This window comes from Balaenoptera borealis (genome assembly GCF_965194805.1).
Source record: "Balaenoptera borealis genome assembly, chromosome: 5".
In the NCBI taxonomy this organism is placed as follows: domain Eukaryota; kingdom Metazoa; phylum Chordata; class Mammalia; order Artiodactyla; family Balaenopteridae; genus Balaenoptera; species Balaenoptera borealis.
The window spans coordinates 141,689,681-141,713,790 of record NC_138862.1 but is presented as its reverse complement, the minus strand read 5'-3'; the positions used below and the strand labels follow the sequence as shown (position 1 = coordinate 141,713,790).

The 24,110-nt window shown below is 40.3% G+C and overlaps 1 protein-coding gene and 1 pseudogene across 5 annotated transcripts in view; one reads left to right on the top strand and one right to left on the bottom strand.

The window, feature by feature from the left end:
• LOC309629071 (serine/arginine-rich splicing factor 11 pseudogene) overlaps nucleotides 1–7,840 on the bottom strand; it is a 298,348-nt pseudogene extending 290,508 nt beyond the window's left edge. The window contains exon 1 of the transcript XR_014249510.1: nucleotides 2,634–7,840. The product of XR_014249510.1 is annotated as a serine/arginine-rich splicing factor 11 pseudogene (transcript). The remainder of the gene's footprint in view (nucleotides 1–2,633) is intronic.
• The window catches only part of ZNF385D (zinc finger protein 385D), a 924,724-nt gene that overhangs the window by 587,666 nt on the left and 312,948 nt on the right, over nucleotides 1–24,110 (top strand). The window contains exon 1 of one of the 4 annotated variants that reach the window (XM_082392763.1): nucleotides 17,455–17,783. The exons of 2 other annotated variants lie outside the window; for them this stretch is intronic. In XM_082392763.1, the coding sequence (XP_082248889.1) occupies nucleotides 17,762–17,783 (22 nt within the window). In that variant the 5' untranslated portion in view covers nucleotides 17,455–17,761. Of the gene's footprint in view, nucleotides 1–17,454; nucleotides 17,784–17,902; nucleotides 18,632–24,110 lie in introns of those variants that run through there. One more of the 4 variants, XM_082392764.1, reaches the window with a different exon arrangement.

Here is a 24,110-nt window from a genome sequence, read left to right as displayed (position 1 = left end):
TCCTCTTATGCTTAGAATGTACTCTTATGTGCAGAGTTAGAACAAACTGTAATAATGTAAAAATTCAAGTATTCTTTTCATTGTCGGCTAGAATTTATGGTAAAGGGCTAGTCCATTGGATATGCAGTGGGTGTTCATAGTGATATAAAGCTATCATTTACACTTTTGTGCCTTAACCCAGCATTATAGAGTCCACTTCTTTCATTACTAAAATGTTCCAAAAGAAAGGTCATCTGTATCTGTTATCCAAATATCTATTGATACAACTGTCGTACACTCACATCACAGTATCTTATCCTTCCTTCCTCCTCTCTTTTTGTCTGTCTTGTCCCTTCTGCACATTCCACCCCAACTCTCTCTGCACTCACCATCCATGCACACATCCATCCACCCATTTAACAGGTATGTACTGGATAGTTACCATGAACCGCACACTAGACCCTGGAGGTACAGTGGCCAGTTCACCGTGGCATCTGCCTTATAGTCTTGTGAAGGCGAGTGTCCAAACAGTTACAACAAATGCATTATCACCAAAGAGAGGGTGCTGAGGAAGAGTGTGGAGGCTTATCAGTAGAGTCATGAGGTGCTCTGGAAGAAGTGATGTCTGAGCTTGGAGGTAAAGAATGTGCGAAATTTGTCAAATACAGGAGGGAGTTGAGCTGAAAAGGGAAATATATTTTGTAGGATAGTTATACAAGCCTAAAACACGTGTGTAGCTTCAGCCTTGTTCAAAGGTGGGTGTCTCACATTGTCCTAGTATTCCCCTAACAAGTGTGATTACTGTAAGGCTCTCAACGGATCACATTTCCGTTTCAATTTAGGCTTAGACACAAGTGGTCGTGGTGTGCATATGTGTGTGTGGGGGTGTTTGTACGCAGGCTCTTCAGCCACGTTTCATGAACAATAAAAAAAGAGATTGGATGTGAAAAGATCTTATATTTGACAGCTACATTAAATGTGGTCATTGAGCCCACAACTTGAATCAAGCATTGGATTAGATAAGATTTATATTAATAGAACCTCGTCTGGCTGTCCTGTTTACCCATAGCCACAAGTCCTTTCAAGTATATCGGTTCAACTCCAGACAGTTTTTCTAGTAAATACAATTTTAACTATGTGTTCTTGACTTCAAGGGTCTCCAATACTTTATCCTGCCTCCTAACTTGTTTTATCCTTTCATGCCACCTTTGCTCCATTTAATATACCTTCTTTCAAATTCCATCTATTCTAACTTACTTGTCTTGACCTCATCATTTATTTATCTGTTATCCTTCATCCTCTAACGGACTTTCCACAGTGGTTTAATAAGACTTTCTCTGTTCTCCTGCAGGATCTCCGCTGAGATTTGCATCTTAGAGCAAATCTGGTAGATCTATCGTGAACCACCAGAAATTGAGATAACAGAGAGAATCAATGAATCCATGTTACTCGTGGTCAGTAATATGCTAAAACACAAACTGATCTCTAGAAAGCGTGCTAACGGTGCCTCGATACATGGGCCAAAGTCATGATTTGGGGTTCTAACACTTCAATAGGCATGTCACTCATTCACAACAGATAGGAAGTCATCTAGTTGACAAAGTTCAATGTTCTTCATCACTCTAGTAATAAAAGAGGTTTGATTATCAGGAAAACAATACATAAAAACATAAGGAGAACAGGCTACGTATCAACCCTAGGAGTCAAAAGCCTTTACTCTTATTGTTCACAAGCACATCTTCACAAAATGTTAGTGGAAAATAAAAGTTGGAAGAGAATAGCTCTTTGTTCTGGAGACCTAGAAGCTATTGTCATTTTTCTAGAAACCATTATTATCGTCCCATAACTACTCTTAGTTCACTTCCTGAATACCCTTGATTCCCTCCAGCCTGACTGTTGCTTTCCTTCTTTTCTAGACCACTGTCTTTCTCTTCTTCACGATGCTGCCATTTTGTGTTCTCCTCTTTAGGAGAAATAGTCAAAAGGCTAGGGTACAGAACTTGACCATGACTCCCCCTAGTGTCAGTCTACGGAATCTCTTCCAATTAACTAAGGGAGGAGTGATAAGAGATTATTACTTTTGGAGGAACAGAGACTTACTAAAGTTACCTCAGGGCGAAAAATGAAATCATTTGAAAGGTGCACGTGAGAAGAAACCATTGAATAACCAAATCCTACCCTATAAGAATGAGCCTCTCTTTCCATCCAACATACAGCTTGCCTGCTCTCTTTCTGTCTCTCTGCCTCTTCCCCTCTTTTCTACCTTCCTGGGCTTATCCACCTTGCACTGGACTCTGTAAGACCTAAGTTTATATGAACTCCTAGTTCCAGGGTCCATCACCAATTGACAAGTTCCTTCTCCATCTCTTAGTTTGTTTTCAAGAACAAACAGGATTGTCTTGGTTCATTTTTTCAAGCTGAGCCATACAAGTCATAGGTCTCAGAAAATCCTATTCAGAGGTCACTAATCAAATCAGTCATGTCCAGGGGTGAGTAAGACCTGCATATTTCATATGGAAAATGAATTTTCCCAGAGAGGAGGATGGCTTGGCAACCATCTTGAAATATGTCCAAATTCCCTATATTTCCCATCAAGATTGTTGCCTTGCTTATATTTCTAGGAAGGTTAAGACAGTGAAATCTCACATACTCACATTACATATATATATATATATCGTGTAGCTGCTATACATAAATAACATTTAGGAAATGGCTGCCTTTATTTCTCAGAAATAAATGCAATAACCTGCTGATCTTTTGAAAATAGTACTGTGATTAGACAGACACTCATTTTTGAAATTTTATGGAAGTAACAAGACATTCCTGGCCACTGCAAATCCTTGAGGCCACCATAGGTAATGGCAGTCTCAGAATACACTTTAGTGCTTGAGGATCTTCAAAAACAGGGCCACCCATAATGTGAGAGATGTTACTTAGGAAATTTTCAGGCAGGAGAAAAGTAAACAATTTTAAAAATTGGGCATGTGAGCCAGAAATGTAGAATTATACTACAACTGGCAGATAAACATAAAAACTTGTGGTATACACCTCAAAGTTTCACTTTTTCTATTTTCTTCTGCAAATCACATATACATGTATACATTATGCATATACAATAGGTAATTATATTACAGACTCCCAACTAGCCAACACACTGACTCCATCATTTGAAGTCTAATCTGGGTCAATTGTCAAACAATCAACTGTTCAGTTTTCATTCTTGTGTTCTATGCTCAGCTCCCGTGACAGCTGAAAAAGCTGACTTACCCTGAAACTGGCTGAATTGGTGATTCCCAACTAGACAAGCCCAGCCATGCAAAACGTCCTTTTTTTTTTTTCCTTGTCTACTACGTTTCATTGGAGGACATGTAGACAGAAAACCCAAGCAAGGAAAAGCGGGACTTATGTCAGAGATTTAGGGCATTTCTGCATGTGCTTATCTCAGAGTCACACGGTTATATGAGTGCTTTATTTCCACGCAATACTTAGTAGGTCACTATTCTAGTACCTTTTGAATCAATAAGCATACAGTCCATCCCTTTCCTGATTAAACCCTTTGTGGTTTTCTACATCCTTGGAGCAGGGTCATGACTGCCTCCAAGGTACCTGCCGTCCTTCATTCTGTACCACTTTGCTCGGCCTCGCTTACCTCCTGTTCCCATGCTCCTTTTTCTTCAGGGCCTTTGCACCTGCTGTGAACTATGCCTAGGATACTTGTCCTTTATTTTTATTTAATTTGAAATTATCCATACTCTTCAACGTATACGTCATGTTCTCCAGAGTCCTCTCTAACCTCTCTTTCTGCCCATCAGAGGTTCAGGGGGTCTTATTGCTGATAGTTTCTTTAGAGCAGACTCTCCACAAAGCTTTTACTAAGGTGAAATATTTTTTTGTTTGTTTTTGTTTTTTTTCCCTCCAGAAAAACTGGTCTGGTTATTTAACTAATACAACATTATTTTCAAAGATATGTGATGTGTATTTGAGATACTAAAGTGCATGATAAATTACTCAATTTTAAAGGATTTCCCAAGAAATTTTATACTTCAAAATTATGCAAGTTCCTTAAAGCTAATGGATTTCTTCATGCTCAAATTAATTAGGGTCTTTTTCTCCTCTAGTTTTTTTTTTTTTTTTCCTTTTTATTGAAGGTGAAGAGAAAACTTTCCACTACCTAGAAACCCTTGTGAGACTTTTATTGTCTTTTTAAAATAATGACACCTTCTAGAAAAGATAAAATGCTGAGTGATTACCTTTCTTGAAAAGAAAGAGGAGAGCATCATGATTGAATATCTCCTGGAAGACCTGACAGCTCTGAGCCATCACTATTACTCAGACAGAGTACACGGACCAGGGCATTCATTTAAATTCTGAGCTTTCCTTTCTTCACATTAACTCCTAAATCAACAAGTCTCTGGAGAAAAGGTGGGTTTTCTTTCTCAATTATCCAGCAATTTCAAGGGCTTCTTGGGGCGTCAGCATACTGTCTTCTTTGGGAAATTAGTCTTGCTTGCCTTTAGGTACTTGGGACTTAAATTTATACCACCAAGTATATATTGAGTACTTCCTCAATGACAGTGTCACAGGATGGGTTCTCCGGGAAACAGACAGAGATGAAGGTTAGCAGGTAGAGTGTTTATCTGGGAGCACTCTGGCTTGGCTCTGTGGGAGGGAGAAGAGGAATTCGACTAGAGAGAAAAAGAAGTTGAGCTGTGATGCACTTCCAAAGACAGCTTTGGATGCTCTAGCACTTAAATGGCCCAACTCTACCAAATTGTCCCAGATTGGTCTGAGATGGCCAGGACTTTTTATTTCCACATTGATCGCTGATGTGGTCCACCACAGGGGGAGAAACCTTAGCAATGCAGCTCCCAGCATCTGAGACAACACCTAAAGAGGCTGGCAGGTGAAAGCCTTCTCTCTAAAGCATTCCTAGCAGCTGAGCAACAATTCTCATTTTAGGGAGATCTGGGAGGTGTGTCATGGGCAGGCATTGTAAGAACACTCAGTGGCAATAAAATAAACGATACATATTAATTCTTCCAAATGAGATTTCACATTATAAACAGGAAGACATACCAAGGAACTTTATCAAGGGGTAAATAACGTTTCTTTCAAGGTATAAAAAAAGTTAGTCACTAATTATGACCTTGGCAACCATCCTAGAGAAGGCTCATCCTTGCTGGTCAATTAATGACTTAGTGATCAAACTGTGCAGTACTTTGTGCATTTTGGATTTTTAAAGTTTTTTTTATTGTGCATTATATCAAATCTACCACTGTAGGAGTGGAGATTAAGGGTTTATGTTGTTTTGTATTTCATAATATTTCTTCAGATAAATCTCTCCTATAAACCAAAACCAAAACCAAACAAACAAAGAAAGAAACGAATAAGGATGACAGATATCAAAAACAAACTTATGGTTACCAAAGGGGAAACGTGGGCCGGGGGGCGGGGATAACTCAGGAGTTTGGGATTAACATACACACACTACTGTATATAAAACAGATAAACAACAAGGACCTACTGTACAGCACAGGGAACTATACTCAATACTCTGTAATAACCTATGTGGGAATAGACCTAAAAAAGAGTAGATATATGTGTATGTATAACTGATTCACTTTTGCTGTACAGCAGAAACTAACACAACATTTAAATCAACTATAATCCAATAAATTTTTTTTAAAAGTGCTCATTACAAGAAAAAAAGATTCTGTAACTATATATGATGACAGATATTAGCTAGATTTATTGTGGTGATCATCTCACAATATATATACAAATATCAAACCACCATGTTGTACACCTGAACTAATATAATGTTATGTCAATTATACCTCAATAAAAAATGAATTAAAAAAAAAGATGAGCAGCATTTCAGTAGGTTAAAAAAGTATGAAGAAGGGCCTGCCAGACGCAGGGGAGATGGTGATCCCAGACAGAGAGGAACATGAGTTGGTAGATAAAGGTAGAAATTTGATCACAAGTTAGAGAAAGGTAGAGAGAGTGGTGGAAGGGAAGAAAAGATGGAACAGCTGAATGCAGTAGCAGAGACCCTTTAATAAAATCCTAAAGATATCGGAAAATGCAAAAGAAGGGAAAAAGAAAATGTTTCATGAGAAGGAACGAAATTGGGTCATTTGCAGAGACATGGATGGACCTAAAGACAGTCATACAGGGTGAAGTAAGTCAGAAAGAGAAAAACAAATATTGTATATTAACACATATATGTGGAATCTAGGAAAATGGTACAGATGAACCTACTTGCAAAGCAGAAATAGACACAGACGTAGAGAACAAAGGGGGGAGAGGGGGTGGGATGAATTGGGAGATTGGGATTGACATATATACACTACCATGTATAAAATAAATAACTAGTGAGAACCTACTGTATAGCACAGGGAACTCTACTCAATGCTCTGTGGTGACCTCGATGGGAAGGAAATCTGTGAGGGAAGGGATATATGTATACATGTGGCTGACTCACTTTGCTGTAGAGCAGAAAGTAACACAACATTGTAAAGTAACACAACATTGTAAAGCAACTATATGCCAATAAATAATTAAAATAAAATAAAACAAAACAAAAAAATCATAATTTTAAAACAGTGTGGCTTCAAATTGAAGTTCCATGAAAGATTTTTATCAAATGGGTTCTGTTTTCTTCATAGAAAGTAAAAACTGGGAGGGGGAGAAATGGAAGAATCTAGCAACATTAGGTTCGAATTCCCTCATGGCTTCCGGTCAGTTGAAGCAAAATAATGGGCACTCATTGACACACACTGTCAATCCTCCAAAGGCTCTAACAGTCTCTATAAACAGACATCTAGCTCACCCCCTGCAATTATATTATCAATACTTTCCTCACGTCTATCCAAAGACTCTTGCATTGGTGACCCTCACTCATTCCCACTCCATCATTTCACGCATTAAGAAACCAAAACCCAAAGGGATACATACCTCTTCAAGGCCCTATGTCTATGTCTATCTCAGCTGAGCTCTATATCACACTGTCATCATTTTAATTGATCTTGTACAGATGTCCCACTGTTACAACTAGGCTATAAAGCTGCATGATGCATCTATTGACATATTTTTAAAAATCTCAAACTTAGAAGCTTAGAATGATAATAAGTGTTATCATCTCTCACACTGTCTCTTGGTCAGGAATTTGGGAGTTTCTCAGTTAGGTGGTTCTGACTTGGGGTCTTTCCTGAGTTGCATTTAAAATGTTGGTTATAGCTGCAGGTACCTGAAGGCTTGACCCAAGTTGAAGAATTCACTTCCAAGGTGGCATACTTACATGCCTGGCAACTTGATGCCAGGAAATGCTGGAAATCTCAGTCCCTTGTCATGTGTACCTCTTTGTAGGGTTTACTGAGTGTCCTCATAGCAGGACAAGTCCCCTCTCCTAGAGGATGTGATCCAAGAGAAAGAAACCAAAGCCGCTTTGCCTTTTATGACCTCATCTTGAAAGTCACACCTTGGTCATGTCAACAACGTCCTATTAGTTGCTCAGGTCAGCTCTACCCAAAATGGCAATGGGCCACACAAGAGTGTGAATACTGGGAAACAAGAATCAATGACTGGGGACAATTTTGGAGGCTGGCTCCACACATGAAGAAAGAGGACACATTACTGATATTTTTTCATCAGAGCCCACCACGGATGTTGAGCTATTGGTGAGTTGCTTTTCTAGTTCTCTGTGGCTATCCCACAGGACTGAGTTGACTTTCATATGGTCAAAATGTGATGACATTTTACAAAATCATTCCAATTTCTTTTTAGTAAATTAAATTATGGCCAGCATTGAAAAAACAATGCAAAAACAGCATATAAGTAAAATTATACTTAAAATATACACATATGAAACCAATCTTTCCAAAATATGACTCACAGTGAGGGCCGGTACTGTCATTGAACGATCACTTGCTTTGCTGTATCAGTTAAACCCAACTTTCATCTGCTTACCAGTGGTCGGTGAAAAAGTCTAGATTTGTTATGCATTATATTCTATACTGTATTTAGTTAGTACAGTTCATGATAATGAATTAAGCATCACTATTCATGAAAAGAATAGAAAGAAAAACATGACCTTTTATTTCAAATACATATTCTGTGTATAGATTTTAAAGCAATTTCTCGGTTGGGGACAGAATAGATATTTATGTTTTCTGTGATTTTGTAATCTTAAATAGGAAATGTGAGGGTTACTTCCATGTTAGAGTAGCAACAATAATGTGTGTCTGCATCAAAGCTCCCTACCACAAAGGCAAGTCTTTGTTTACCTTTTGAAAATGCTTTTCCAAGAGGCTGTGGGTAGCCGTTTCCAATACGGAGAAAGCCATTTGATCAGATAGCAGCAAAACTGATGAAAAGCATCATGGAAGTGACAGCAAGATTAATTAAGTCCCTTCAGCTGTATTCACGTATGGCTGTGCAGAGTTCCTTTGGGTACTGCCACTGTTAAATGGTATTCATGGTGACAAATACCATGGATTTCCAGAAATGACATTTTTGAGTCAAGGGTGAAAAATCACATGCGGTCATTTTATCCACCAAAAGGATCAGAGATGAGCCCTTAGGATTGTTTCTACGTTTGAGCAAAGCCAAGATTGAAACTGAGATATAATTAAAAGAATGTTGAAACTGGAATATTTTGTTTTCCTTTACACATTTCCTTCATGTGTTTTAGACATTTTGACAGAGGAAGCCAAACAAATTTCCATCTACTGTATTTGACTTGAGGTGCAGAATTATGCACACTTGGAAACACTTTCAATTTCTTTGTGAAGGCTTGCAAAGTTGGGGGCACACTGCATTGTCTCTGTGCTCACTCTATAGCGTTATTATCCCGGTATATATAAAAATGGAATGTCCATGACCTAAAGCATCCAACTGTACTTGACCTGTACTCAATTTACCTTGAAATATCTTTTTTTTTTTAAAGCAAAAGAAGAAATTCAATATGCTGTTGTTTTCTTCTTCCATTTGGTTTGCAGGCACATTTGTTGTGGGGAGAGGGCTTATCCTCAAATTGCTGTCCAGAAACCATAAATGAATTTTATTTTAAGAAAAGTTGGAAACCTCTGGAGCGTATAAGATCTCTCAACCCGCTCTACAAGATGTATTAACTCATGGTAGGGTGTCACCAAATATCTTGGGAGGCATATTATTACATTTATGTCCTTGGAAACACTTTAAGGTTCATTCACATATTCATTCAGTAGACACTTCCTGCATCATGTGTCGCTTCAAACCCTTTAATCTGGGATGTGAGGTCACATCCAACGTAGGCTCTGTGTTTTCCTCTCCAACTTTGCTTGGCGTGAAAATCTTTCATGAAACTTCCTCTTGAATGCTCTGGTTTGTTCTTTGTCTCCCAGACCTACCATTCACAGCTCCACCCTTGCTTTATGTCATTTGCCAATGTCTGCATTTGATCAATCCGGCCAATCATAAAGATTGAACTTAAGTGCCACCTCTTCTCTGCAGCTTTCCAGGTTTGCCTTGAAGCCATTATAATTTCGTCTTTTACCAAGCCCTTACATACATGTCCTAGATTATTCATTTGTCATTTACTTTATACTACCTTTTTTTTTTTACTTATATTTTTGTATGAATGCTTCATCTCCTTAAATAAGACACCAAATGCTTTGAGAAGCAGAGCAGTAGCTTAAATATTTGAGTTCAGTGTCTTGTTATATAGGATCTTCACTTCTTTTTTTTTTTTTTTTTTGCCACTGATGATAATAGTTACAATAATTAAACTTCCTGTGAGTGAGGCACCAAAGTAGGTAGACCAGGACTACCAAACGTCTGATGTGGTGTCCATTGATTTTTGGAGAAAATATCTACATAGACATAAAGCAAGAGGCCAGTCAGCCTTATTAAAAGCTAGATAAAAATGTGAACACGTTCCTCAAGGGCTTTGGAGGGGAAAAAAGAAAATAAGAAAGGGAAACGTGACAGGGAGCTAATCCGAGAGACTTCAGAAAGGGAGCTTGGGACGCTTCCTGTTATAAGGGAATCAGGACAATCAATCAATCAGGGCAAATGTGCTAATAAAAGGCACCTGTAAGAGCAGCTGGGGTTTGATTAGCTTTTCCCAGATTCTTCTCTGCCTAAACTCTCTGTTCTTGACTCTGGTGATACTTGGCTCCCATATTGGATTCCTGACCTGCTCCACCCACAGAATTTCTGATGTGTCTTTTGCCTAATTGGCTGATCAGCCCGCCGGTTCCTGGCTGGCCTTTCCTCCCAGCTTTGGGAATTCTCTCTTCACCCTAAGATTGCTCTTGAAGTCTCCCCCTTGTCTATGGAATTCTGATACTCGTCTCCAACCACAGCAAAGGTTGCTGCTTCCTAAGTCATGGATATTAACGGCACGCTCCAATCACAAACCCAATCTGCCATGTCCTTGGTGTGCATTTCTGCTATATTCTGAGGTATGTTAAAATACTAAAGGAATTGATATTTGTCTATTTCTTCCATGACTCCAAAGAACCTTCATTCTGCTTCAGGGATATTGATAACTGAGCTGCTTATTGAAAGGCAATCTAATAAATACTGGAGTAAAGTTTTGCAAACAATGGGAGCACATTAGGGGAACACGTGAGTCAGACATAAGCCTAGGGAACGCTTCTTAGAAAACGAAATACCTGAGCAGTTTTGGGTGGTGAATACAATTATCTAGACAGATAAAGGGGAAGAGGAAAAGGCATTCCTGGTAGACTATAACTATATTCTCGGTAGCATCAGGACAGAGCATCATATGGAAGACTTTTGAGATATTTATTCATTCAAATAAATAATAAATCAATACAAATAAATATTTATTTCATGTCTCTTATTGTTCAGACACTTTTTGAGGCACTGGATACAGTATGAACATGGTAGATATGCCCCTGCCCTCATGTCCATTCTATGGGGGTAAAGAAACAATAAACCGTAACCAATGAATGAAGGAGATGAAGGATATTTTAAGTCTTCCTCTGCATGAGACAAAGCTGGAAGAGGTTCCAAATCCTACTGGATAAGTTAAGCTATGGAAACCTCAAGAATGTAAGCACCATGTAGACAGAGAGTCTGTAATTTCATCAATGTACCTTCAGCACCTAGAACAGTGCTTGGCACGTGAGTACCCGATAACTATTTTTTGAATGAATAAACATGCCTAGGCCACAGCCAGCTCCAGGGTAAGAATTCTAAGAGGGTTCTCAATGTCAGTTAGTAAATCTTGTAAAAAAGCCCATGTTAACTGACCACATATAGAAGGAATTTATTAGATGGTGTCTCCAAGGTTAGGGAATTTCAGATATGTAGAATTTTACAATATTATAGTATTTATAGAATTTTTCTTCTTATCACAATATTAGCACTTCTTTTCCTGTAGGCTATTAATTATCCAGATTAAGGTCCCTAGGCATTTAGTTTCAATGGAAGCATCAAGTAGGAATCAATGAATAAAAATGAGTTATGAGTGTGTAGTCATGTCTACACAATCTACAAAATTCTGATCAAAACATTACACAGATTAGTTGCACTTGTCCTTTGTTCTCATATAGACAAATTAGTTATTTCTCCACCTTTCAACCTGTTTTGACATTGGGTGGAGGTATATGAGACGGAGGCAAACTCAGGCTTAAAATAAATAGCCTTCCGTCAAATGTCATTCATATGTCAACAAATATTCATTCAACAGATTATTGTGCTTTCAACAAATATTCAGTCACCAGATATGCACATACTTGGTCTCTTGCACTTATAATTCCCCAGGGCTCACTGTTGACCCTATTCTACTTTTCCATCTATATTCCCTTGGAGGTATCACCTGGTCTCATTGATTTAATCACCATCTATAAGATTATGATTTTTTTTTATTTGAAAATACAACATTTTATTTGTTTATTGTTTTTCCTCTCTTTTTTTAATTGAAGTATAGTTGATTTACAATGTTGTGTTAGTTTCAGGTGTACAGTAAAGTGATTCAGTTATACATGTATATATACATATATATGTATATATATATATTCTTTTTTAGATTCTTTTCCCTTATAGGTTATTATAAAATATTGAGTATAGTTCCCTGTGCTATACAGTAGGCCCTTGTTGGTTATCTATTTTATATAGAGTAGTGTGTATTATGTTAATTGAAAACTCCTAATTTGGTAACCAAAAGTTTATTTCTATGTCTCTAGGTCTATTTCTGTTTTGTATATAAGTTCATTATAAATGCTGGAGAGGATGTGGAGAAAAAGGAACCCTCCTACACTATTGGTGGGAATGTAAATTGGTGCAGCCACTATGGAGAACAGTCTGGAGGTTACTTAAAAAACTAAAAATAGAGCTACCATAGGATCCAGCAATCCCACTCCTGAGCATATGTCTGGGGAAAACCATAATTGGAAAAGATACATGCATCCAAATGTTCATTGCAGCACTATTTACAATAGCCGAGACATGGAAACAACCTAAACGTCCACTGACAGATGAATGGATAAAGAAGATGTGGTACATATATATACAATGGAATATTACTCAGCCATTAAAAAGAATGAAATAATGCCACTTGCAGCAGCATGAATGGACCTAGAGATTATCATACTAAGTGAAGTAAGTCAGAAAGAGAAAGACAAGTATCATATGATATCACTTATATGTGGAATCTAAAAAAAATGATACAAACAGTGACTTTAAATATGAAGTTCAAGCATCTCCCCTGAACTCCATACTTATACAGGCCAACTGCTAGGGAACGTTTCCAGTTGAATATTATAATAGGACTCAAACTAAATAGGCCCCACATTGACTACCTCCTACCCCCCCACCCAAACATGTTTTTCCACAGTCTTCTTATCAGTTAGTGGAAATTTCACCTTCCAATTGCTCAGTCCCCAAATTTCAAATAATCTATTACTCTTTTTTTTCTCTTCCATCACTTTCCCATCTCATCAAGAAATCCTATTGACCCATTTTGTCATATGTATAGATTCCAATCACCTTTTACTATCTCCACTGCTCCTACCCTGGTCTAAGCCACCATTTCTTTTCTAGATTATTACAAAGGCTTCCTAAGTGGTCACCTGTGTTTTCCTTTGCTCCCTTTTATCCATTCTCCATGCATTAGCCATAGTGAACCTGTTAAAATATGTCAAATTACGTTACTCCAAAGACATTCTATACAAGTCAGAATAAAAGTCTAAATCTTTATGATATGGCCAACCAAAGTCCTACTGAATTAGGCTCCATGTAACCTATTTCACTTCAACTATTAATATCCTCCTCAGTACCTACTTCCTCTCTAGCACATTGACCTTCCTGCTCTTACTGGTAACCCTCAGGCCCGTCCCCCATTGCCTTTTGCACTTTCTGCAGTGTTCTTTATCCATCACCTAGTAAAATGCATGGCACAAAGTAGACATTCAAAAGATATAGAATTTATTCAGTAAACATGGAATGAATGAATAGATAAATAATGGAATCATTCATTAAATACTGATTTATACTAGGTCTTAGAGATTTAAAAAAAAAAAAAAGAGCATCCTCTTTCATTTGGGAGACGGACAAGTAAAGGGAAATCCCCACACTCTGTTTAAGTGCTCAAGTAGGACTTAGATAATATGCTATCTGAAAACAAAATAGGAGCAGTACCTCCTTCATTCTTGAAGTTAGGAAAGGTTCTCAGTAGAAATAATACTTGAACAAAGCCCCAAAAGTTGAATAGGAACTGTCCAGATAAAGACAGCAGGTAAGAGGAGTGTAGTCTTTAGGGGAACTGTAGTTCTGCAATGGGATTGGAGTGAAGCTTGTGAAGGATCAAGCATATTCACAAGTGGAAAAGTAATCAGGGGCTAGTTGTGAAAGGCCCTATATACCCTGGTAGGTGAAATAGACAATGAAGAGTCTTGAGCAAGGGAGTGAGTTGATGACATCTGTTTTAAAAAGATAATAATGGATCTAATATGGAGCATGGGTTGGCCTTGGGCAAGCCTGGAATAAGGAACATTGGATAAAACTTTATTGCTGATACATACGGAAGAGATGAAAGTGGGCAAAACTAAGACACAGAGGAAGGCAACATAAACGGGCTCTGCTAAGTCAGTGCTGCATGACTGCTGCATTCAGCTATGAGACAGGACAAGCAAGCTCACAGATTATGGTCTGCAGGACCACCTGGCATCTGTATTGCATGGAATGTAAGAACAGCTGCTGCTAAGCATGGACACACTCAATTTGTGTAAACAGTTTGCATCAAACGCCATCAGTCTCAAAGAATTGACTGCAGGCACATAGGAAAGTATGATGTTTTACACAGAGTAAGGTTGTACTCAGTTATGTTCATTCATTCATTCATTCACAAATGTTTATTGAGTAGCAACAAGTGCCAGATACCCTTGTAAGGATGGTGGCGACAGCAGTGAACAACAAGGAAAATCCCTGCCCTTGTGGAGATGATATTCTAATGGAGAGAGATCAAAATGAACAGATGTCCACAGTAGTGGGTCAGATGGTGATAAATGTTATGGAGACTTAAGAGGGTGGTGAGGGGTTAGGAAAAGCCAGGGGAAGGAGGAAGGAAGTCTGAACTGTTAGAAGGGAGACTGGGAATGACTACCCTGACAAACCTTTGAACAAGACTTTCAGGAGACAGGAGAATCCAGGCAGGCAGCTCTCCGGATATCTGAGCAAAGAGAAAATTCACATCTTCCCATGATGTTTTCAGTCCAAATATGTGACTGGTTTTAGGGCATCCTTTGTTTTACTAGTGAAAGGTCTATTTCTACCTTATTCCCCCTCAGAATTTCTCAGCTTGTCATACTTTCTGAGAGACAGAGAGAAGCCACGGGTGTGAACGAAGTCCTTCCCTGGGAGCTGCTGGGTCCTCTCCTGGGGGTGACATATGGGCACGTCTCTCAGGCACGGCTGTCGAGTCCACAACCCTACGTCTAGCCAACCTCAGCTGTGCCTTTGTTTAGATGTTACTTTGTTTCAAGATAAAAATAGTCTCATTTTTTTCTTTATAAATATAATATATACACATAAAGTAATTTTAGAAGAAACGATAATAAGTGTACAAGTAAAATCAAAACCACTTGTTTTCCATCCAGAAATAAGCAACTTTTCTATCGGAGGTCTTGACATTCCAGATAACCCTGAATTGGAGGTGGACGGGGCACACGTGTTTAAATAAAGCAGACACCCTCATTTTTTTGTTTGAACAGAATTCCATTGTATGAATGTAACACTGAGTTGCTCCTTGGATGCCATGCTCTTTCAGACCCGGCAGAGGTTGGAATGTTCTAGTACCAAATGCTCTCTGCCTCTTATTTTCATTACCATATAAATATATATTTTTTTCTGGAACATGCAGTGATGTAATACGATTGGGGGAGATCTTTACCTGAGCCATTATAAACGGGAAATTTAGAATTTATATATTTGAATAAAGAGCTCTGCTGGGGACTTGAACGTAAAGTCAACATACAAATAGTAAGACAACTATTCTGTACTGACATTTACTGACATCATTGAGAAAGTTGCCTAAAGTCTCTGAGCCTCAGGTTCTTGTGATTATAATATACGCCTTTCAAGATCTCAGTTTGTTAGTAAGAAAGATGACATAAGTGAAAAGACCTTGTGACTGCAGAATGCCACGCAAATTCAAGGGTGTTATTAATTATTAAGAGAGTCCTTTAGTATCTTAAATCTCCTGTTTTAAATGCAACTCTAAAAGCTTCCACCTTCTAACTACAGGAAGTCGAAAGGACCAAAAACTCTAACATTAAACTACAGCGCCCCCTAGCCCATGTAGGCCGTCAAGACACCTGATGAGCTTCATGAATAAGCTCTACCACAGATGGTTCTTTTGCCTGAGGGAAAGGCCAATAATTGTACTTTTGGATGATTTCCATCTGTCCAAAAGGAAAAACACTTATGTGTTGTCTTCAGGATTTTCCTGTAACATTCTTTTTAGTTTTAGTTTAAAAATAGGAGTAAAAAAAGTAAATATTCTTTACTATTGACATTTTCTTCCTCCAAATTGCTTTAAATGAAGACTATTTCTAAAAGAGCATCACCAGATTTATCCTAAGACTCGCTGTAATGTTTCTGATTTATATATGATTATCTATTTGCATTCACCAAATTCTTTATAATCCACTGCAAGATTGCAGAGCAAGCTGTTACGGGCTTCAGCCCCTCCTAGTGTATTAAACCCATCAACAGACACAGAATTGTGCAAGGAAAGACCATGGAATATTTTAATATCACAATGGAGAAATATTGGCTACCATGGCTTACCAAAACTATTAAAATATATCAATTGCTTGCTTCCATAGGCTACAGTTCTTTATCTTCAGTTTTTTTTTTAAATTTTTATTTGCTTTTTTCTTTTTTTATATTCTTTTCCATTATGGTTTATCAATATCTTCAGTTCTTAGTTTAATAGATTTTTGTAGAAATGTTTGTTTAAATGGTCCAGTAGGTAAGTTGGGCCCCAAAGAGATGAGTCCTTATGAAACTGAACTTGCTCTATGGGTTTATTTTCAGTGCAGAGCATTGAAATATTAATCAGTCCAGCTTTCAGGGATTTCTTTTTAACATCCTTTTCTATGTAAGGGCTAAGCTTCTTTGCTAAGCTTTGCCTTTCTCGACTGTTCATCTCAAATGTAATGGGAGTGCTTGTGTGTGTGTGTGTCTATATTGTACTGGTGACCAGACTTGAATTATGACACAATCCTGGTTATCTTTCAGGCTAAAATGTCTCTCCCCTTTAGGGGTCAGGGATCATTTCAGCCTCAGTGTCCTTTCTACTGCCTGCTTCGGGAGGCAGCAAATGTGATCTCGTGCAAGTGCGAGGTGCCTTTCATCACCAGTTATTTTTCTTTACATTTCTCTATCAACCTAGCTCAGAAAATACTCAAGAAATAAAAGCAACTCTTCACCAACTGCTGGGTTTCTGTGATCTGATCACTTCTCAGTGGAAACCTGTATTACCCTAGCCATGGTCCCTGGAGGCTTTTAGGTATAACCATCACAGACAACAACCAACCCTCAAGCCCACAGCAAAGAGAATGCAGGCACAAGGCACCATTCCTCTTCCTACTGCCTTTTAAACTTGGGAGGGGAGGTTCATTTGGGGCGGGGATGCTGCCATTCGCGGGAGGGGCGGGATAAAAGTGTGTTTAATGACACGTCAATGACAGAAGTCGCCTTAACCCTGTCCCCTCCCGCCCCCCACCCCCCGGTGAATTTCTCCCCCCGGGCGCGCCTCGGTGGCTCTGGAGACCCTTCTCTCTCTAAGAGAGCCTCCCGCGCCCCTCACTCCGCCCCCTCCCAGGTCTCTGGGCTCGTCAACGCTTCCCGAGCACCATGGTTGGTCCAGGCAGGCAATCGGAGCGCCTCCCGGAGCCGCGGCGAACCGGGGGTGGGGTGGGGTGGGGTGGGGTGGAGCGGGGTGGGGGGGGGGTCTGTTTGTAGTACTCTCAGTCCTGATGTCACAGGCGCAGCAAGGACATCGCAAGGAGGAGTCGGATTACAGTAAAGATGGGCAGTGCAGCAGGCAGCCCGAGCGCACGCTCCAGCCGCCGGGGACCGTAGCCCGGGAAAGGCGGCCCGCGAGGCGCTCATCCCGCGGCGGAGGCGGCACGCTCGGCGCCCCTGCTCTCCACGCCGGGGACGTTTCCGCCGAATGTAGCATGAAACGGGTTGGCTCGGCGCGGCAGCCCTGGGTGCGAGCTGATGCCGAAGACGCCGCGGTGGGGTTCCGGCTGTCTGATTAATGAGAAGCATAATGTATTTTGGTGAGTGTTCACGCTGATGATGTCATGCTGGGGGTGCCCAGCTCTTCACCAGGGCAGACAAGCCCTTTGGAAAATCTCGGCAAGCCTCGAGAATCTATTCCAGTAAACCTACCTTCAGCTGGCAACTGGAGGACCCGGCTGGTGCAGCCCTGGGAGCTTCCTTTGTGCTACAATCGGGGCTGTTTGTTAGTCGCAGAGGAGTTGAAGTTGGAAAAGGAAAGAGGCAGGGGTGAGGGTGGCTAAACTTTGCCTCGATTTGTGTGCATGAAGTTGATTTTTTTTTTTTTTTTTTTTTAGCTAGGTGAGGAAGGAGAAATGGTGCGGCGTGGGAAAGTCACGGGCAAACTCAATGGAATGTAAAACAAAGTTCTGTGCTGTAGATACCGGGGAAGCTTAGTCCATATCCACGGTTCATTAAGCATGTTGGTTTGTCCCTAATTCTGAGGCAGAAAGGGAAAACATTCTTTGGTGTGCGGTGCTTGGGCAGCTGAGAGCACGCTTCCACGGTATCCCAGTTTTCCATCCAGCTAGAGCAGCCTGGCACAAAATGCATATTATTTTAAACCTTTAGAGGTCTCGGAGCTGTTAAATGTTTGTGCAGTTTAGTTGCGTGCCGTGGTGGAAACCTCCCTTAGGTTTTCTGCGGAGCTGCCTGCCTTTCCAGAAAACATGTTGAGGCTTAGATCTGGGCTCTTAGTGGAGCGGTGTTAAGTGGGCTGGGAGCTGCACATTTGCACTGTAACGCTGCAACTTACTGATGGGGAGAAGGCAAAAGCCTTCCCTAAATAGGAAGCCAAGGAGTTAGACGGAATATCCTTTCCTCCTCCCTGAAGTTATGCTTTCCTTCTGTAAGTTTCATCCCGCATCATCACCTAAGGGCATCTCTCTGATATTAAAAGGTTTGTGAGAGCAGCTGAAGAGGGGCGAGGGTTCCATGATGCAAACGCTCTGGGTGATTAGTTGACTTGCTTGGAAATATGTAAGCTAGAGTCATTTTTCAATTAAAGAGGTATTTCGAGAAACTTGCGCTGGGGCAGTATTAGTTTCTCGGTTGTTTATTGCTGTGCGTACTATTTGTTTTGTTCGCTCCAGCCTTTGAAACATTTGCCAAAGTATGCAAAAGCTGAATGCTTTTTAGTTGTCTTGACAGCAGTTTTGATTTCCCTTTAATTTGCGTCATGTTAGGAAATAAGTCTTAAAAATAACTAAAATCGATTTTAAAGAAAGGCTCCTCATTTGATAGACAAATTTAAGCAGAATCCAGAGTTAACACTCTTTCCAGGGGGTAGTGATAGAGGTGGTAAGCGTGTTAATTGGCAATTCATAAAATAGCAAGTGTTTATTGTGAATGTGTTTGACACATGCAAAAGCTTGTAAAGATAATATGTCTTTTGGACAAAATAACATTTCAGCATCTGTAATGGTATTTGAGAGATGGAAAGGAAGATTTTAATGTTAGCTTAAGTTTTCAACCTCTTGCAACAATGCCTAAGGTGATGGTGGTGAGGATGTAGTGTTAACTAGAGCAGTGGTGTAAAAGTACTGGTCCAGAGGCCATCTGTGCTGTACTGGATTTTCCTGCGTCTCTTGGAGAAATATTCGCTGGGCCAGCTCGTATTATTAACTGCATGCTAGTCCAGCCGTCTTGTAAAGCAGGGTGATTCACAGGGCAATTAGTTTCACTGTGTAATGCAAGTTTTTAATAGCACACATTGAAATGTGATGTCCTGCTTCAGATGAAACTATACTCTTTTAAAGGCAAGGCTAAAGTTGCCCTCTGTGTCATGAGCACGGTTCGGTCTTACCATAATTCCGGCATGAGATACGGTTTTCTATTCTCGGAGGAAATCGTGTGTATTTAGGAATGCTGTTTCTTTCAGGTTCTATTATGCAGCCCCTCCCTCAAGCTGTTCGGCATCCAGAACTCTGGGAGCCCACCTGTCTCTCATAAAATGTGTGGTCCATGATCTAGGGTCAGAATTGACAATACGACCCAGGCGTGTTAAGATTCAACAGCATTTTAATGTTGCACATCCTTAACAGTATGTATGTGTGTGTGTATGTACGTAGGCACATATGTGTATTTATGTGTGTGTAGCTATTTCAGGTAATTTTTCAAAACAGTGCTTTCACTTTGCAGTTGGGTCACCCAAACTGTGACTTTCTTCTTCATTTTTGAACTGCAGAGGGTTTATCAGGTCAGGGAGAACAGGGACAAAAGGAAAGCAGGGCTGAATTCTTGGGCTTTTCTGATGATTTGCGGGAATGGGGTAGAGGTGTCAGAAGTCTTTTATTTGTGTCCCCAGCAGGGAGTGATGAAGAGCATGGTGATGGTCTAACACCCGAGGAATTGGTATGCAAGCAGGGTATTTACTTCCCTTGTAAATAATCTAATTTGTCAGTTTTGCTCGCCTGCTACGCCTTTCAAGTTTAACTGAAGACTCATTGCCTGGACAGACTGACCCAGACTCTGCTTCTCTGTAGACCCCCTTCCCCTTAGGGGCTGGACACTGGGACCCTGTCCTTTCTCAGTTGGAGTCAGCTGTGTGTGTGCAAGTTGGTGGAATAAGTAATATCTCCAGTTCTCCAGAATAGCTCGTGTTTTGAGTGTGCTGTCTCAGACTCACGAGGCTAATGGACCCTTTTAATGACTTAAGCCTCACTCTTATCTCCTACTGAAATTTTAGGGCAGTGTTTTCAATAATTGTTCATTTGCACTGACTGCGCAGTAACTTAAGAGTTTGCTGTTCGGTCACCGTGGATACGTTTGTTACTTATTCTGTGGATCTCGCATTCATTACTTGGAGTTAAGAATCAGGTTCACACGGGAGAAAGAAGAGAGGAAAAATCCCAGCAAGCAACCTGATTGGGATTTACTGTAAAAGCAAGGGAAAATCATAAAGACTTGTGAAGTTACCCTCTCCACCCCCCAGGAATATTTGACAGACTTAAAAAATGGCATGTGCCGAGGATGAAGAGCCGTTAACAACAATTGATCCGGAAATAGGGAATTCCCTGGTGGTCCAGTGGTTAGGACTCTGCGCTTTCACTGCCGAGGGCCCCGGGTTCAATCCCTGGTCGGGGAACTAAGATCCCACATGTGGCAAAAAAAAAAAAAAAAAGAAAAAGAAAAAGGTAGTATTATGATCCTCAGTTTGCAAGTGAGACCTAGAGATAATAAATAAGAAAATAAATTTAAAAAAAAATTGATCCGCAGATAACAACAAGCAGCTGCAAGACTTCTCAGCGGATGAAGGCAGCGGTCCTGGGCGGCTGTCAGTACAGCAGACCTGCCCCGTGTCACCTGGTTACAGTTGGGTCAGGGGACAGCGCTGGCATGAAGGGCAGGTGCATCCCAGCAGAAGTCTGTAACCGTGTACTGTCTCCAGTATGTCTGAATCATCTTCCCCTTCCATCTGGCTGCACACATTTCTCCACTGCTGGCGTGATGAATAGCTGCCCGTGGTCCTGCCAACCTCACAAATTGTCCACAGTTTGCCAGAGAGGTGCCATGTCACAGCCCTTGGCCATCAGGAGAGAAAATGGGAGCCTGATGGCACTGAGGAAATTCGATGTGGCCGAAAATCAACCAGATGGAGATTCTGGGGGTACTTACAGCCAGGCAGGGGCGAGGGTTTGCTCCCTGAGAATCCTGCTGCAAAAAAGAAAGTATGCACCTTAAACAAATGAGCAGAACTTGAGACAAATATTAGAGCTCCCTCTCAATGCTACTATTCATGGCGTATCCATTAAACCCGGAGAAAAGGGCGAGCAAAATTTAGAAAGTGCGAATGAGCCTTTCAAGTGCAGCGTGCTGCTAATTGTGAATCAGCTGTCTTCCTTAAAATGCCTTAGAAAAACATGAAGAAGACTTAGCGCTGTGCCTATCATAACAAGAAATACTTGATGGAGGAAGCTTTTAATACAACAGCTAGAAAAAAAATCTCGTAGGAAAATTCTAGACCAGCAGCCTATTCCCCTGCCTATAATAGCCACGTTTGTACATTGTCATAGGAAGGACTTTGTTTTTCCGCTGGGATGTTTAGAACATTCTCCAGTCAGCGTTTACACTTTTGGTTGTGTTAGAAAAGCAGTTACCCGGCAAGGCTACAAGGAAGGAAATGAGCAGAAAACAGCAGGCAGCAGAGAAAAACATTCCTCTTTGTGTGTGTGTTTTCAGTGGAAACATTTAACTCATCCTAATTAGTTGGTACTGAGTGATCTGTTATGGGGAATTAGGTCTACTTGAGTCCCTCAGGCACTCTGGACATGTTTCTATTTCCCCGAGGTTGCCAGCGGGAGAGAATAATTCAGGAAGGAATTTGTTAGTCCAGGTTTCCCTTTTTGAAGTTTGAAGTCATTACCATTGTGTGCTATTACAAATGAATCTAAATGGCATGCAGTCAATTACTACATAACAGGGATGGCGGATGTGACAGGTGAATATTGTCAGAAAGCATCAGATGCAGGAAACTGAAATCTATGAGAATCCCCTCAAGACATTTCTCTTTCAGATTCATATGAATTTCTCATTTTCGGGAACCAAATCCCAAGGATGATCAAGATGTCAGTAACATGGATTCTTTATTAGGACCCTTAAATTTTGAGCTAAGTTTTTCTTCTTTTTTAAAGGACCTTCTTAGTTGCTGTAATTACATGGAAACGAGATGAGTTTATTTAAGGGACAAGTTCCAAAATTCATGAGATAATGACGACTTGCAAAGTTACCCTTTTGTGGGTGGCATAATTGTTCCAAAAAACAAGTGAAAAATTTAAATTAGTGTTTTCTGACTTCCACTGCAGAATATTTGGTCACAGCTGCTTTTGACTGAAATCTCCCTTGATAAGACCAGGTGTGTTGGCTAGCATATATGTGTGTGTGTGTGTGTGTGTGTGTGTGTGTGTGTGTGTGTGTGTAAGTGTAACACTGGATCCTAAAATAGTGCCTTGTTATATAAATACCCAAATTTTATTTCTCATTCACATCTTTTGTATATTCGTAAATCTTTTCACATCATTTGAAAGGCAAAACTTTATTGATTTAATAAGATGGATATGAAACTATATTTTGAGCACAGCTGGTTTTCAAGTTGATCAACCATTCTATACCTTAGATGTTTTTAAAGTCAAGTCATGAGGATAATGTTCAAGGCTTTTCCGGCTTAAGAAAGAGTGATGCTTGTATAAGCAGAAAACTCTTTCGGCTTTGACCTTGAGAAAGAGCTGTTTCCATCTGTATTACACTATGAAAAACATGTCAAAAAACAACAAAGGCCATAGTCACCGCCCCCTCTCTCTCTGTCTCTCTTTAAAGAAGTCATTATATATCATTTCCCACAAAGATTAGTTTTGCGACAGAATTTCACACATGATTGGTGGCATTAAGAGAAAATACAGCATAAGAGGTGGCTAGAAATATCAGAGCTTAAAGTGGTTGAGATCACGCTTGAACCAAATTGCTAGGGCTGAAAATAGGAAGACGCTTTGCTCTGTTGTCCCGTTAAAATCGTTACAAAGCAGCTGGAAGTCAGCCTTCTTTGAATGTGAGCTCCAGGTTTGCACAGCCTTTAAAATTGAAGGCATTTCCGTGAATCCCTCTGGATTCTGACAACTGAAATGCATATATGAACTTGTATCATAGCACTGGATGGGATGAACTGAACCCCTTCTTCTTCTTTACGTTTGTTTTTTTTGTTTTTGTTTTTGTTTTGCCCACTTGCGGTAATCACTTTTCTGTAAGTAGGGAGGAAGGAGAAAAGTTACCTGGGCCAAGGTCAGAGGGGAAATGGGCAGCAGTGTCAGCTGGTGGTCTGAGCAATGCTATTTGCCCCAAAGTACAGCGGTGCCTGGTGGGAGGGAGCTGGGGACTGGGGGGCAGGGATGGGGCTGGGGGCTGAGAGTTCTTTCAATGCCTGAGTGTTGTTTAACCTCAGGTGTCCTCAGCACCCTGCTCAGCCCAGTGACAGGCACATAGGCACTTACAAATAGGTGCTGAAACTGCAAGATGAAATGGGTGTTGGAGATCAGAGAGGAAGGGAATCCAGTTCCTCAGCGGATCCAGAAGGCTGACGTTCCCTAGCAAAACTGGTGAATGTGAGTTGACAAGAGAAACGCACCGCTTTGCTGCTGAAACAGTAGCTGCTGCTTTTTGTTTGTTTTCAAAATGTCGAAGTCAGGACGCGCCCTTAGATATTAGATATTTAAATGAATGTAAGAAATTCCACCCCCTTTTTTCTGGTTCACTTTACATCTTTCTTCATAGGACTCTGCAGTGTAAAAGGAGAGGGACAGAGTTATAGAATATTAAGACTGATGTTCGAAAATGTC